At 59.0% G+C, this 14,326-nt stretch overlaps 1 protein-coding gene and 1 long non-coding RNA gene across 2 annotated transcripts in view; both read left to right on the top strand.

The window, feature by feature from the left end:
* The first annotated feature begins 264 nt into the window (after window positions 1-264).
* On the top strand, window positions 265-2,155 carry LOC106697208. The gene is made up of 2 exons (XR_001348256.2): window positions 265-361; window positions 2,033-2,155. It is a non-coding gene; the product is annotated as an uncharacterized LOC106697208 (long non-coding RNA).
* A 2,203-nt stretch (window positions 2,156-4,358) lies between these two features.
* QSOX1 (quiescin sulfhydryl oxidase 1) overlaps window positions 4,359-14,326 on the top strand; it is a 25,683-nt gene continuing 15,715 nt past the window's right edge. The window contains exons 1-5 of the mRNA XM_023754003.1: window positions 4,359-4,465; window positions 4,547-4,590; window positions 5,130-5,230; window positions 12,883-12,928; window positions 13,409-13,511. Coding sequence (XP_023609771.1) covers window positions 4,374-4,465; window positions 4,547-4,590; window positions 5,130-5,230; window positions 12,883-12,928; window positions 13,409-13,511 — 386 coding nt within the window. The 5' untranslated portion in view covers window positions 4,359-4,373. The remainder of the gene's footprint in view (window positions 4,466-4,546; window positions 4,591-5,129; window positions 5,231-12,882; window positions 12,929-13,408; window positions 13,512-14,326) is intronic.

The following is a 14,326-nucleotide window of genomic DNA, read 5'->3' on the forward strand; positions in this document are numbered from 1 at the left end:
GCCACTGTTCTGTATCATCTTTATGAGATCTGAGCAATAGATGCTGTCTTCTATCATAGATGCTAGAGGAGGTCCTTGAGCCCAGCCCTTTCTGACTTTGCAGAGCCTGGGCCGGTGGAGAGGTGGGGGGAGGAGGAAGGAAGTGCCAGGTGGGACCCGGCCTGTGCAGGTTGTGGAGATGAGACACGGATGTCTGAGTGGTGGTGAGCAGTGTTGGTTTGCCTCCCTTTCTCTTCCAGGGCACAGACCAGCCCTCCTCCACGTACCCCTGCGATGCCTAGCGCAGAGCCTGGCCCGGGGCCGGGGCCCACTGAACACTCATGCAGGCCAGTGGCATGAGCCTCACAGGACTCATGTGAATGTGAGTGACCGGGCCTTCGGCTGGCTCTGTGGTTCCTCCTGACTCAGGCCTGGGGTGTCAGCCAGGTGTGAGGGGCAGGGAAGGTATTTTGTTCATCTCGTGACCTCACTGCCCATAAGCCTGCCACGGGGAGGAAGGGACGAGGTGGTGACCTCATAGGACTGGCTGACTCCCTGTGTCAGGACAGTTCCTAGACACTTCGGTGGGGCTCTGGTTCTGACCACTGGACCTGGCTGGCTCTTGGTGGTCTGGCCTCTGCCTCAGTAGAGACCCAGGCTTGCTTACCACCCACAGGCCTCACGGCCATTTTTCTCGCCTTGTGTTTGCCATGGAGCATCTACACGGTCGACTCTGGGTCCAGTGCCCCTTCCTGGACTTGTGAGCGGGGCAGGGCATTGCTTGGGACCTCAGAAGTAGCCCATCATCCCCTTACCACAGAGTGTCCCTTCAGCCACCACCCCAAGTCCGGGTCACAGCTGTCTGGGTCACGCCTGCCTCCCCACGCATCCCCGCTGCACTGGCTCATTTACTATCTTGCTCGTGGAGAACTTGCTTTGCCAGGCCAGTAATCGCACTGGGAGGTTTTTTCCTCCCCAGGAGCAGGGCTGGACTGCTGCTGCTGATCTTGTGGTGTTAGGCCTGCAGGTGATGGTATTTAAGTCACCTGCCACTTTAAAAAGCCTCTCTCACCGGTTCCGTTCCGGTGACAGCGGTGCCCTTTGCTTTACGTGGCGCACCCAGACGAGGCCCTCTCCACTCCTGCGCTGTTACTAGAGTGATGCATAGTCAGGCCACGGTGATTCTGCAGACCAGATCTTTATGTCATTATGGCTCATTAAGGTATTGACATTGATATTCCTGAGAAACATTCCCCAGCCAGGACTCTCCCAGCACCTGACCGACCCCAGCCTCCCCCTCTCCCTCCCCCTGGGTCTGGGGCAGGTAAGAAGAGGCCCTGGTTCCATTTCTTGGAGGTGCAGGGAATCAGGCTTAAAGAGAAGGAGGCAAAGACCGCCCAGGAGCAAGGGGCTGGGAACTCCCAGGCATCCCCTGTCCTTACCACCAGCCCCACCTGCCCTGAGCCTCCTGGTAGGGAAGCCAACAGAGCAGCTCTCTGTTCGGTCCTGGGCCCTCGAGACCAGCAGAGGGGCTCACTTTCTGGGTTCACATCCCAGATTCACCGTTGATTGGTTGTGTGCCTCGGACATGGCATTCTAATCTCTGTTTCGCAGTCCAGGAAAGCAGGCCTCGAGATAAGCACCTTACTTTTCTCAAAGGGTAGTTAGGACCATTAAACTCGATCAATAAGGCCCATGGTAAACCCTCAGGCACGTAATATCACTCTCATCCAAGTAAGAGCTGAGTCTGTGATATTGACCGTGTGAGCTACAGAGACTGCTGTGGAACCGGAAGACAGAGCTGGTTCTACTCTTCCCTCTCTCCGGAAGGGAATGAGCAAACTGAAAAAACAGAGGTGGTGTCCTGACCCCGGTGAGGCGAGCCTGGGAGCCCCCGGGCGGCTGGCGGCCTCTCAGTCCCTGTCCTTGCTGGTAAAGCGGGGCCATGACAGCACCTCAAGTGGCGGGGGTGGAGTGGACCACCTGGGTGTCCCCTGGGTGCTCACTGAACGCTACCTTTCTCTTCTCTTCTCTCCCCTCCCCATCCCTTCAGAGTCTTTGTGCCCCAGGGGGCAGCGGGTACTGACTCCGGCCCGAGGGATGGTGACTTGCATTCTTTTTTTTAAAATATATTTTATTGATTTTTTTTTTATTGCTTAAAGTATTACAAAGGGTATTACATATGTGTCCTTTTTTCCCCCCGCCCTTGACAATCCCCTGGCCTCCCCTACCCCCCAGTGTCTTATGTCCATTGGTTATGCTTATATGCATGCATACAAGTCCTTCGGTTGATCTCTTTCTTAGAGAGGAGCAGGGCAGTCGAGGCCTGTGGTCCTCGGTCACCCTGCCCGGCCCTCCCCGGTGGAAGGATGCGAAATTGCCTCTCAGCTCTGCCCTTAGGTTTAGTTGACTTGCTGACTCTCTTGAAAACAGCCAGGCCTCTTCTGTGGGTCTCCCCGTACCAGGCGAACAGAGCCTTAGATGCAGAACAGAAGGAGCCAGGCCTCTTGTATGCCAGGTGGCCATGGGGGTGACCACCCTCCCGGGGCCTCATTTGGGCAGGAAGGAGCTATAGAATGCAAGCCTGGGTGCTCTTCCCTGTGATCCAGGGCAAAACCCTGTGCCTGGGCCGCTCTTCCTCCTGCATTTGCAGGTGACTGGTGTTAACCTCACCCCCTCCCTGGACCTGGGGATACACTGAGGCTGAGAGCAGATGCTCCTGCACAGGGCAGCTGGGAGCCGTTCCTGGCCTAGGGCGACTGAATAACCAGTCAGCCGTCCCTAAGCACCTACTGTGTGCTAGGCAGTGAGGATGCAAAAATGAAAAGACATTTGGGGATGGACAGGCTTGTAAGCATGTGGTAGAAACACAAGAAACACAAGCAGAGCCTTGGGCCTGTAGGGCAGCTCTTCCTGGGGGGCCGAGTGCTCCCGACAAATGGAAGAAAAGCTCAGCCTTTGGGGGAAGTGGAGAGAGGGGGCTGGGTGGGCAGGGGACACGTGGAGAATGGCCGTGGGGCTGTAGATTTCCTTCTAAAGGCAATGGGAGAATTCCACCGGAGAATCCTGAGTAGAGAGTGGCACAACCACACGGGCAGGTAGAAAGGCTCGCTTGGTGGCTGGTGGGCTGGTGAGAGCAGTTTCTGGAGAGGGGCTGCCCTGAGAAACGCACTAGCCAGGGAGGGTGGGTTAGTGGTGAGGCGAGTAAAGAACGTAGGATGGGGAGGAGATGAGGAGAGACTTGGGAGGGAGGGTGGACGGGATTCGGAGTCCAGCTGGGAGTCCCGGATCTGTGTGGCCGACTGCCCGACTCTGCCCCTTCCAGTGGTGCCAACGCCCGGGGGGCAGGGTGTCCGGGAGGCCGGAGAGATGCTGCCCTGAGCACGGCCAGTTTGTGCAGGCTGCTCGGCAAGTGATTTAAAGCCAAAGGGTGCACACCAGCCTGCAGACATTTGGATAAACGCAAACTGCCGCCCTCATGTGCCAGGGGAGCCGAGAGAGCTCCCCAAAAGAGCAGTGGGGGTTGGGGAAGTGGCATGGCCAGACGTGGCCCACCTGTCTCCGCTAAACACTAAGCACGGTCCCTCTTTCCCCTCCACCCCCACTCACTGCCTCCCGCCAGGATTCCAGAAGCTTCAGTGCCAAGAGTGGATTGCCAGGCAAGAAAGGAAGAGGGGGGAGGAGGGACCGGGAGGGAGAGGGTGTTGTTGCAGGCCTGCCTCCAGGTCCCGGGCCCCTCCCTCCTGTCCCCGCAAGAAGGACCAGCTTAGTTGCTACCAGTCTTTCCCTTTGAGGGATGGGTCAGGGTTGTCAGGGAGGAGTCCTGCCTCTTTTCTGCGTCTGGTCTGTCTCGTGGAAAGTGAGGCTAACGCTCCTCCCTTAGGCATAACATGTTCCTGGGAGCGCTGATGCCTTCTGAAATAGCTTTTTCAGACATCGTAAGGGACGGGTTCGGGGTGAGGTAAGAAATCCTGGCAAAGCCATGATTCTCAGGCGTGTTATTCAGACATTAGGAATTTGCACTTAATGGGTACTAGGCGACCCCTCCACCCCCCACCCCACCTTGTACTCCAGGAGGGGTAGGGCCCTGTGGGGAGCACATGTGGCACCAGGCAGCTTCCTCCTTCGTGCATCTGCCCAGAGAGCTGGGGCTCTAGGTGCTGTGGGAGTCAGCCCCGAAAGCACACCCAGGACCCCTGCGCCTCTTCTCCAGCCATCTGTCTCCCTCGGAGGGTCCCAACCCCCTGCTTCTCGTGTTGCTCGCTCGGTTCCGTCAGCTGGACTGGCTGTCGAGGTTCCACTCAGTTTCCACCTCTCCTGCCAGGCCCCTGCTTAGTCCCCGGGCAGGGCCTCCTGTGCCCAAACTCCTTTAGGGATCTAACAGACGGCACGGCATGGCGCCAGCCCGTCGCCACCTCGTCCTTCCTGTGGCTTCACATGGATCTCGCCTTCCAGCGGAGCAGCCTCGTAGTAACGGGGAACTTCGGTGGGTGTTTAAGGGGCACCGTGACCTTGATCGGAGCTCTGGAGGCCTGCCTGGTAGATGAGTTTGTTTTCTGTTTCCCAGATCCTGGGCTGTGGCCCAGGACGGTGCCATCATTCTCTCTGCCAGTAAGTTACGAGGACTTGCAGCCTGGGGCCTGAGGCTGGGCAGCTGTTAATCTCCTTCCGGACTCTGACCTCAGGGCTCTTTCCCTGTGGTTCCTAGATTCCCTGTGCCTCCCCCTCCTCCCCGGACTTCCTGCCTCCCTCTCTGGCTGGGGAGTCGGTCCCCAGCACCTTGCGTCCCACCCACCCACCCACCCCACCCCCGAGCTGGGCTGAGTGCCAGTTCCTCTGGTCAAAAACGTCTCCGAGGGTCTCCTGGGAAATTTCAAACTTCCTGAGGCGTGTTCTCCGCCCTTCTGGAACTGGTCCTCGTAGAGGGCTTTTCCCTGCTAAGCCATCTCCCTTCAGCCCCCTCCCCCAGTTCGGGGGAGCACAGATGCCATCACAAGACAGCATTGCTTGTGCTGCTTAACTGTGTATCAGAGGGTCTTTTCTGAGGAAGGGGGGCTTTGGGGGTTGGTGGGGGTGGGTGTTGCACGGGGGAGGTGAGCAGGCAGAGGTGCCAGCCCCTCTTCCTTCTCTGGCTGTTTCTGTCCTTGCAGACTGGAGGCCGGCGCTGAACCTTGCTGCCCTGGACTGTGCTGACGAGACCAACAGCGCAGTCTGCAGAGACTTCAACATCGCCGGCTTCCCGACCGTGAGGGTGAGTGACAGGGAGCAGGGAGCAGGCCTGGGGGCCGGGTAGGGGCGTGGGGTGGGCGAGTGGCTGCCAGCTCTGAGCTTCTCTGGTGCTCCTGGTCTGTTTAAATCCCAGCCGCTGAGACACCGTAAAAGGCAAAAAGGGATGTGAGTTAGGAGGCAGGAAAGAAAGAAGTTCACACAGTCTGGCAAGTCCCCTTTATAAGGGAAGGGGGCTGTGTGGGGGGCGTGGGGGTGGGCAGATTTCGGCTGTGAAGACATTACCACCCGGGCTGGTGAGAGCTCCCAGCCCCCAGGGGTCTCCTCCCAGTTCCTCTCCCTCCTGACCGCCTAGCTTTGGAGGTCTGATCTAACCCTAGAAAACCAGGGTTCAGGCACTGACTCGTCTGTGGCAGGATCAGACTCAGGTGGCCCAATGGTCCCCCAGAGACATGGGCAAGCCTCATCTTCATCAGACAAGTGCCTTGAACCCCAGTAGCTCGGAAGTGACTTGTCAGGGCAGCCTCACCCCACGGTCACAATGCCAGAATGCCTTAGGTGGCAGGGATCTCCACCACGTCACAGGAGGCTGGTGGCACACCCAGCACACGGGGGCCCAGCACCGTCACCACAGCTCTGGCTCAGAGTAGCCAAGGCCTTGCCCACCAGCCAGCCACTAACGTCTGAACACCGTCCAGGGCTCTCATCGGGAGGCCTGAGAGCCCAGAGCAGCAAGGCTGTCAGATCTACCTAGCACCCTCCCCAGGGCGCAGGCTGAGGCTGGAACCGAACCTCTGTCTCTCTAGCTCCAGTTCTAAATAGTCAGCCTCCTCCCACCGCAACGGCATCTAGAAAAGCAGATTCCTCTAAAGCCACTAACAATCATCACAAAAGGACTCTGACCCCGGAACCAGCTATCTCTGCGCTCGGGCTTCGAGTTCCCAGCAGAACCGGGAGCCACAGCTCAGCCTAATTACTCTGTTCATCTGGGAAGCCAGGCCCAGGCTCCAGCCATGTCCGGCTCGGACTCCATGCGACCTTTCTGTTCCCCGGGGTTCAGGGTTTCCACGGCCATGGAGCTCCCTTCGCGCTGCTGTGACCACTTAGGGTCAAGGCCGAGCCCCTGGTCACTGAGGCCAGGCTGGTCCGGGGAACAGCGTGGTGAGCCAGCAGCTCCGGCCCTGTCATTTAGAGGTGGCAGCAGAGAGATTGTTCGTAAATCATCCCTTTCCAGTTAAAAGACCTCCCTGGCAGGGCCATGCCCTCTCCTTGGCCCCAAGATATGTAACTGAAAATAGTGAAGATTGTTCCCAGGGAGAGGACGGGCCACTCTGTTCCCTGCTGAGCCAGGGTGCGCAGCCCTGTGGGAGCCGTGGGAGCCAGCGAGGCAGCAGGGAGTCTCCCGGGATGGGGTGTGGGGCCTCGGCACAGGGAAAGGGCCTGGCCTTGGCACCGTGGCCAAGTCAAGACACCCTGTGGGGGTTCTGTGGGGCCTGGCTCGTGGGCTTTCTGTTTCTGCCTGGGAGAGGCTGGGCCCAGTGGGTGTGAAGGAGGCGGCCAGGCAGCCAGGACGTCTAACAGCTCCTCGCTGCCTACCCAGGTCACGCAGCACACGCAGCCCGAATGCCTCGAGTGATTAATCATCTCCTTAACCGCCCAGCTGGCTGTGCCAGCCAAGGCCCTGACCTTCCCCTGCCTCCACGCGGGCAGCACCTGGGTGGCCAGGCCGGTAGTCACCTGCCCATTTCTTAAGAGCCCCGGAGGCAGTGGTGTGACCTCCCTGCCTCTCCCGAGGAGCCCGCAGGTCAGTTTCGGCAAGGAGAGCGCTCAGTGCCCCGAGCTTGGGGCTCTAGTTCAGGGCGCCCGTGGGTCGAGCTCCCGGCGGGTCTCTGCTCTAAGACCCTGAGCAGAGGCGTCCAGACTTTGTTCGTGTGACCTGCATGAGGGGTGCACATTAACAGAGACCCAGAGGTGGTTTCTGTTATCACAGAAACACATGTTTCATGAAACACTATTCTAAGTGCTGTACACACTGATCCTTTCTGTTCTGTATGTTTTTATTTGTTATTGATTTCAAAGAGGAAAGGAGAGGCAGAGAGAGAAGCATCAGTGATGAGAGAGACTCATCAATTGGCTGCTTTCTGTATGCCCCCCATTGGGGATGGAGCCTGCAACTTGGTCATGTGCCCTGCCCGGGAGTCGAACTGTGGTTCATGGTCGACACTCAACCACTGAGCCACACTGGCTGGGCTCTTCTGCTTATTTTTTAAAAATACTGTGACTCACTAAATTGACTTTACAACTGACGGCTAGTTTGCTTTCAGTGTTTGAAAAACACTACTCCAACGATTCTGGCCAGTGAGAGTCCGGTGTGCCTGTGGGCAGCGTGTCTTTGTGCCCTAGAAAGAGGGGCAGACCCTAGCGGTCGGCCCCCTAGCAGTCGGCCCGGCTGGCGAACGGCCAGAGATAGCCTGGTGGCCCTGTCTGCTGTCCTCAGTCCTACCCTCCAAGGCTGTGAGGGCACCAAGAGAAGGACACGGGTTGAAGAGGGGAAGAGCGAGTTCCTGATGGGACGGGGACAGGCCCACCCAAGAGTCCGGCCACCCCCAGTGACAGGTCATTGTCCCATGTGTCATTGTCTCTTTCCTCTGCCTCCTGCCCTCTGTCACCATGAGCAAACTGAGCTTCCACCAGCCCAGCCTGTTTAGCAAACACCTGGCGCTGCCGGGCGGGCCCCGCAGACGGGAGCTGGAGCCCAGCTGGAAGAAAACAAAAGTGCGGGGAGGGACTGGTTCCCAGCAGGTTCTGGGTGGTGCTTGGCACCTGGACGGAGGCTGGAACTTCTGGGGGGAAAGGGCTTTGCCATGGGCTGCAGGGCTGCCCCTCAGTACGTAATGGACCAGGACCCTTTGTGGCCAAAGGCCTGGTGGGATCAGGATGACAGGGACCAGCAGCACGGGGGTGGGAGAGGACAGAAATCTCCCCTTTGCAAGATTCGAGGAGATAACCGACATGGCTTTGTGCTTACCGTGTGTGACGGGAGTGCCCCAGCCACAGGTCTCGGTTTCCCTGTCGGTAAAAGTGGGATGACAATACCTACCTAATAGGTTGTTGCCAAGTGTGAAATGAGGTCTTCCGTGTGAAGGTGCTGGGACACTGTAGTGTTACTTGGTGTTCACTAAACGCTGGCTGTCTTCCGTCCCGTTGCCCCTGGGCCTCGTGGTGGCTCCTCGGTGGGCACTGCACTGGAGGCGGTCTGCCCATCAGCAGCTGTTGCGTGAGTGTTTGCCGGGTGCACAGCACTGTGCTCACCATTGTGGGAGAGGCCAGGCATGTGGACATGGCCAGGAACCCGAGAGGCCGGACACGAAGGTCCTGCCCACAGGGACACAGAGCTCACCATCGAGTTGCCAGGCAGTGGGTGGTCTGTGGGCAGCGAATGCTGGGGCTGTGCTGGCTCACTGAGCTCTTCCCCTCGGGTATCAGAGAGGGTTTTCTGCGAGAGGGGAGCTCTGCTTGGTGCGGAAGGACGGGTGGGGTCGGGCTAGGAGAGAGGAGTGTGGGCAGGGTGGGAGGGGGGGGCCAAGGCCCGTGTGGGAAGGATGTGGTGTGCTGAGAAGACTGGTCTGGCCGGAGCGGAGGCTCCCGTGCAGGGCTGAGGTCATGCCAGGAAGCGGGGAGCCCAGTCGTGGCGCGTCCTTGCATTCAAGGCTGGGAGTGTGGACACTGGTCGGATGGAGTCTGGGCCGTTACCTTATGTGGCTCTTGCTAGAGGGTGTGATGTCGGCGGGGACAGGACTCAGAAAGGTGTCACCTGCCCCTCTCGGGAAAAAGGAGAGGGGCCCTCACTCAGTCACCTGCCCTTCCGCCATCTCCTCCACTAACTGTCCACAACGGAGGAATGGTTATGCTTGCAGAGCCTCTGGGCTCGCCTTAAGGTATTTGGGGACTCAGTTATATTTCTTAAAACGTGTTCTAAAAGCTTGGATTCCACGCCGTTGATGGTCACCCCTAGAAAGTGTGCTTTCTCCCAGCCCTGTTTTGTCCTCAGAAGGCAGTTGCTCCTGGTTAGGTTGGTAAAGGTCTGCCCGATGCCAGCTGGTCTCCAGGGCCAGCAGGTCTCCTGCCTTCGGGGAGATGCGGGGGTCTTCCAGGGGCTCCGAGGTTGAGGAGGACAGAAGGAGAGGGGCCGGGTGCTCCTGGAGAAAAGAAAACTCGCCGCTGGAGCCCTAATTGCCTGTTTCCCAGCGTGCGGTGGTTTCCCTTGGGCAGGGCACACGCCTCCCACAGCTGATTTAATAAGAGGGCAAAAATGTGCCCCGACTAGATTTTACTGAGACTTTTACATGAGCCTCCAAGGTGATCAAAGGGCAGAGCTTCTCAGTTTAACTGAACAGATGTCTTCGAGTAACTTCCATGTCCCGGACACTGTGCCCGCCCAATGGGGCTGGCAGAGATGAACTAGCCATTGGCAGTCCTGCCCCCCAGCCCCAGTCAGGGAGGTGGGCAGGCGGGTGGGTGGGAAGTTCAGGTTGAAGTCCATTGAAGCTGAAGTGTAGGGAATGGGGGGCAGTGGGAGCTAAGTCTGGGGTCAGGCCCTGGAAGGTCTCGGATGTGGTGAGCTGGGCATCATTCATTGGCAGTGAGGAGTCCGGGGAGAGATTGGAGGGGTGACGCGCCAGACCAGAATTATGCCCGAGGGGAGTTAGCGAAGTGGCAGAGGAAGATGGTTGGGGAATGAAAAGACTGAGCATGTTAAAACTTCAAAGGAAGTGAGGCCCGGGGCGGACTGTCACAGCAGGCCAGGAGCTCGGGGCCGGCCCTGGTCCGGACAAGGCGGCTGGCCTAGAGGACTGTTGAGGAGGGTTCACGAAGGTCAGGTCCTCAGAACTTGTCAGCTGACTGGATGAGGGGCTGTGGGGGAGGGCAGTGCTGGGCTGGGCGAGGTAGGAACAGAGGTGGAGAAACAGGTTGGGGGAGGGGTGACTCAGTCTTAGAAAGGGGGGTGTTGCCCGACCCCTGTGAGGGGGGTGTTGCCCGACCCCTGTGTGGAGGGCACCAGGCAGAAGCAGAAGTCTAGGACCTCGAGGACCTGAGACAGAGGGGTCAGACGTTGGCGAGGGGGACACTCGGGTTGGTTTGTTCCTTCACTCATGGGTTCGTTCACTCATTCATTCAGGAGCGCAGGTGGAGCCCCTCGTTTGTGAGGATGCCTCCCTGGGTTTGTAAACAGAAGAGCGTCTTAATCTGACCTGTGGCTGTGGGAGAGACGGTGGGCAGGGCATGGTGAGGGTTGTGGCCCCGGAGCGAAGTCAAGGGCGAGACTGGGACAAGGGCGAGGGGAAGGTCGTGAAGGTGGCCAAGAAGGCCTGGTCCATGTCAGGCAAACGAGGGAGGGTGGTGACCTGAAGGCAAAGGAGGAGAGTGTCAGGAAAAGGTGGCACAAAAATGGCAAACCCTGGCCATGGAGGGCAGGGGGGAGGTAGGCAGTGATGGCTCTGACACTGCAGCGGGAGCAGGAAGGCCGCTGGACTGGCCAGAGGCGGTCCGGTCCGCTGAGCGCACCACGGGCTGGTCCTGGGCACGAAGGGAGAAGGGAAGTGGGAGGAGCGAAGCGGATTCGGATTCGGGCTGGAGCTTTTGGCTGCAGGGGACCAGGCAGTGCGGAACTGGGGGAGGGAACTGGGGGAGGAAGGCGGGCCGCTCTCTGTTCCCATGCTCCTTCCCCTCTGGTCCTTTCTCTTTAAAAAAGCCCACAACAGCTTTGATTAGGAGGATCTGCATGCATCTGTTAGGCATAGCGGAGAAGCTGGCGGAAAAGGGGGAAAGAGGGAAGATTAATTGACAGGAAAAGTTCCTAAGGAGCTCAAGGTGACATTGTTCTAGGACTAGGTGGATGGGAGCTTCTGAGGACAGGAGGGAAGGCGGGGGGGGGGGGGTGCGGAGCACAGAGGTGCCAGGAAGGACGTGAGCCCTTCCCTGGAGTCCCTGCGTCTCCCTGGGTCACTCTCGCTAACCCCGACTTGTGACTCACTCCACGCCCGTCTGTGGCTGGGCCTTCAGAAGGTCCGGGAGGCTGCCTTTTGATGGAGGGAATGCCCGCCTCTTCTTGTAAGCACCTGGTAGCCTGCCGGTGGTGAGGAAGTTACTGTGCTACTTTGCTGCCACCGAAAATGCCAGCTGTAGCCCTGGGAAAGCCAGCGGTGTCAGGCTTCTCGGTGTCAGGAGTGTCTTCTGCCTGTGCAGCAAGCCGGGGCCTGGTCTGTCTGTACAGAAAGGGGTGCCGTCGCCATGGAAACCACAGCTGTAAGGATCAGCCTCGGGGTTCCTGTGTGTGAGCACCGGGACCACAGAGAGGTGCGTTTTGTGAGAGACCACGTCAGCCCTAAATGCCTGCACACGCTTTCCTATTTGCTCTCGTGTCACAGTCCAAGACACTTGCGATCATTTTTACCAGGGTCAGGCTAGCATGCGATTTTGTTAATTCCAAACGTGTTCAGTCGCTGCAAAGAACTCCATGAGGAACACGGAGCTGTGCGTGGCAGGTGGCAGTGGGTGGTTCTCACCCAGAGTGAAAGTTTCCATTCATGTTCTCACCTGGTGTTTAAGAGGCAGGAACAAGGGGAGGGATGATGATGATGACATTTCGTGGCCCCTTTACTGTATTTCCCGGGCACCGTACTGAGCTCTTTAGAGGTATTATCACTGACTCCTCACAGCAGTTCTTCACGGTACATGGTGTCATCCTCGCTGTAAAGATGTCGGTTCCTAGAGGTTAATGACTGCCTACACAGCCAGGGTGCCGCAGGGGCCCGCGCTCCGTCACCAGCCTGGGGCAAGGCCAGCTGGCCACTCTGTTGGAGGCAGAGGCCAAAGGTGTTCACAAGTGGCCCCGAGGTTAGAGACCTCAGGAGACGTCCTCTTCCCGGCCCGTGGGCTCTTTCCCAGCAGTTCCGTGGCTGTTGGCAGGACTACTGAACTCTGGCCGCTCTCTTACTCCCGTCTGTCTGTCTGTCCTCTCACCCAGGAGTGACAGACTGGGCCTGGAGTGTCATGTAAATGGGAAAAGGGCAAAGGGGTGAGTCCAATTGGTCTGTCTGTTACAAGACTTGTTTGTTCAGAGGCTCTGGCCCACCCTTCAGCAGGACCGAACGTGGGGCGTCGGCTGAGCCAGGGCGGGAGTTGTGTGGACAGAGACAGCAGCCTCCACCCCCTTTTCCAAGATCAGGGACAGGGCAGATGGCCTCCGAGGGCGGCTGACAATTCCAGGGCGTGTCTGACCTCACTTCACTTCATGTTGTCAGATGGGTCTGCAAGGGACAGTAGCAGTGGTCTTCCTATTCCTTCATGCAGCACAGCTTCCCGGCCGTTCGTGCCGGCTCTGGGGCTTGGTGAGCCCGGCCACCTGCCGTCCAGCGTGTGGGCGGCTGCCTCCAGCCTCCCTCGGTGCCTCCGGCTGTGGGTTAGGGGTTGGGTGCGAGGACAGTGGGGGAGGAAGTCTGTGTCCAGCTCCGTCGGCTTTTCCCCGTGAAGAAACGGGCGCTCACCAACTTAGGTGCTGTGCCCAGAGCCGCCAGTTTCGTGAGCAGCTGGGTCTGAATGCAGCTCCAGGAGGCACCCCGTTTGCCCTCAGCCGCACCTGCCACTCACTGACTCTACCTGTGTGTTTGTTTCCAGTTCTTCAAGGCCTTTTCCAAGAGTGGCCCGGGAGCGACCTTGGCAGGTGGGTGTCCGGGCCGCCGTTGGCCTGTGGGCGTTGGTGACGTCTTCCTCTCCTGCCTCCCTCTGTCCCGGGGTTTCCGCTGGGACAGAAGCGCAGCCAGGTCTGCAGAGTGAGGAGTTCCCCGGCGGAAAGCAGCATATGTGTTTTCCACCTGCCCTTCCAGCCCGGCTGGAAGGTGCCTTTGAGCAGAGGCTGGCAAGCCCTTCCATATTGGTCCGTCCAGGGTCCTGGGAGCGGGGAGGGTCCCGTGTTCCCAGACTCACCCTAAATGTCAGGGGTTGGCATCAGGAGTGCGGGCCTGACAGGAGGGACTCGGGTCTGAGGGAGGAGTCCCCTTGCGTAGCGCAGGGCTGTGAGTGCAGAGCAGGCCTGACACGCTCTGCTCTTCCTGGGCCCTTTGTTTCTGGGGGTGAAGCTGACGGGGGCGCTGGATCCCCTCTGCTCTCCTCACGCCCCTCCCGTGTCCGTCTTCCTTCACAGTGGCTGGAGCTGACATGCAGACGCTGCGGGAGAGGCTCATTGACGCCCTGGAGACCCATGGAGCCACGTGGCCCCCTGCCTGTCCTCCACTGGAGCCAACCGGGTACTGGGAACGGGCGGGCTCGGTGCCGTGTGGGCCAGGACCACAGGCCTAGAGGCGAGAGGGTGGTGGGGATCGCAGGGCGGGGACCCAGGTTGGTTCTTCCTGGTGCCTGGAAAGTGAAGGTGATTGTTTTTTCTGAGCAGTGGCTGTGACTGGGGTGGGATGAGACTCTGCTCCCTGTACTGCCGAGGGTCAGGCCTGGGGGCTGGGGGCCTGTATCTGCGTTCCAGGCAGGCTTCCAGGATTGCCCCTTTTCTAAGAAAATGAGGTGCTGAAAATGCACCACGAGGGATGTGAGAAAATGAGAGACAGAGACACGGTCATTGAGAAATGGAAGAAGTAAGGAGCAGGGTCCCGGCTTGGCATGGGTGCCTCCTGGGACCCAAACCACACCAAGACTACACGCTGGGTCCAGGGTCTTCGCAAGGCCCCCCAGAGGAGGGGGACTTAGGGAAAATGAGGAGTTATGTGCGTTGGGTTTGTAGGTGCAGTTGTCAACCTACATGTCTTCCTCTCTGTGGCCAGTTAGGGCAACACCCCTTGTAACACGGGGACCAGTGCTGGAGCCCTGCCCAGCGACAGCACAAACGGATGTGCTCGAGAGGCGGGGGCCAGAGCCGCACCTTTTTCCACCCGCTGACTGGGGTACACTCTGGCCCCCCCACTCTGGCATACCCGTTTGTGCTGTCGCTGGGCTGGGCGCCGGCGCTGGCCCCACGCTGTGCCTTCTGTTTTGAGGTGATCACCACCACATCACCAGTGGCGGGAGCTAGGTTGGGGGTAACAGGAAGATGTAGCCCCCCCCCCCCCCCCCG

This window comes from Myotis lucifugus, unplaced genomic scaffold, assembly GCF_000147115.1.
Source record: "Myotis lucifugus unplaced genomic scaffold, Myoluc2.0 scaffold_54, whole genome shotgun sequence".
NCBI classification, from domain to species: domain Eukaryota; kingdom Metazoa; phylum Chordata; class Mammalia; order Chiroptera; family Vespertilionidae; genus Myotis; species Myotis lucifugus.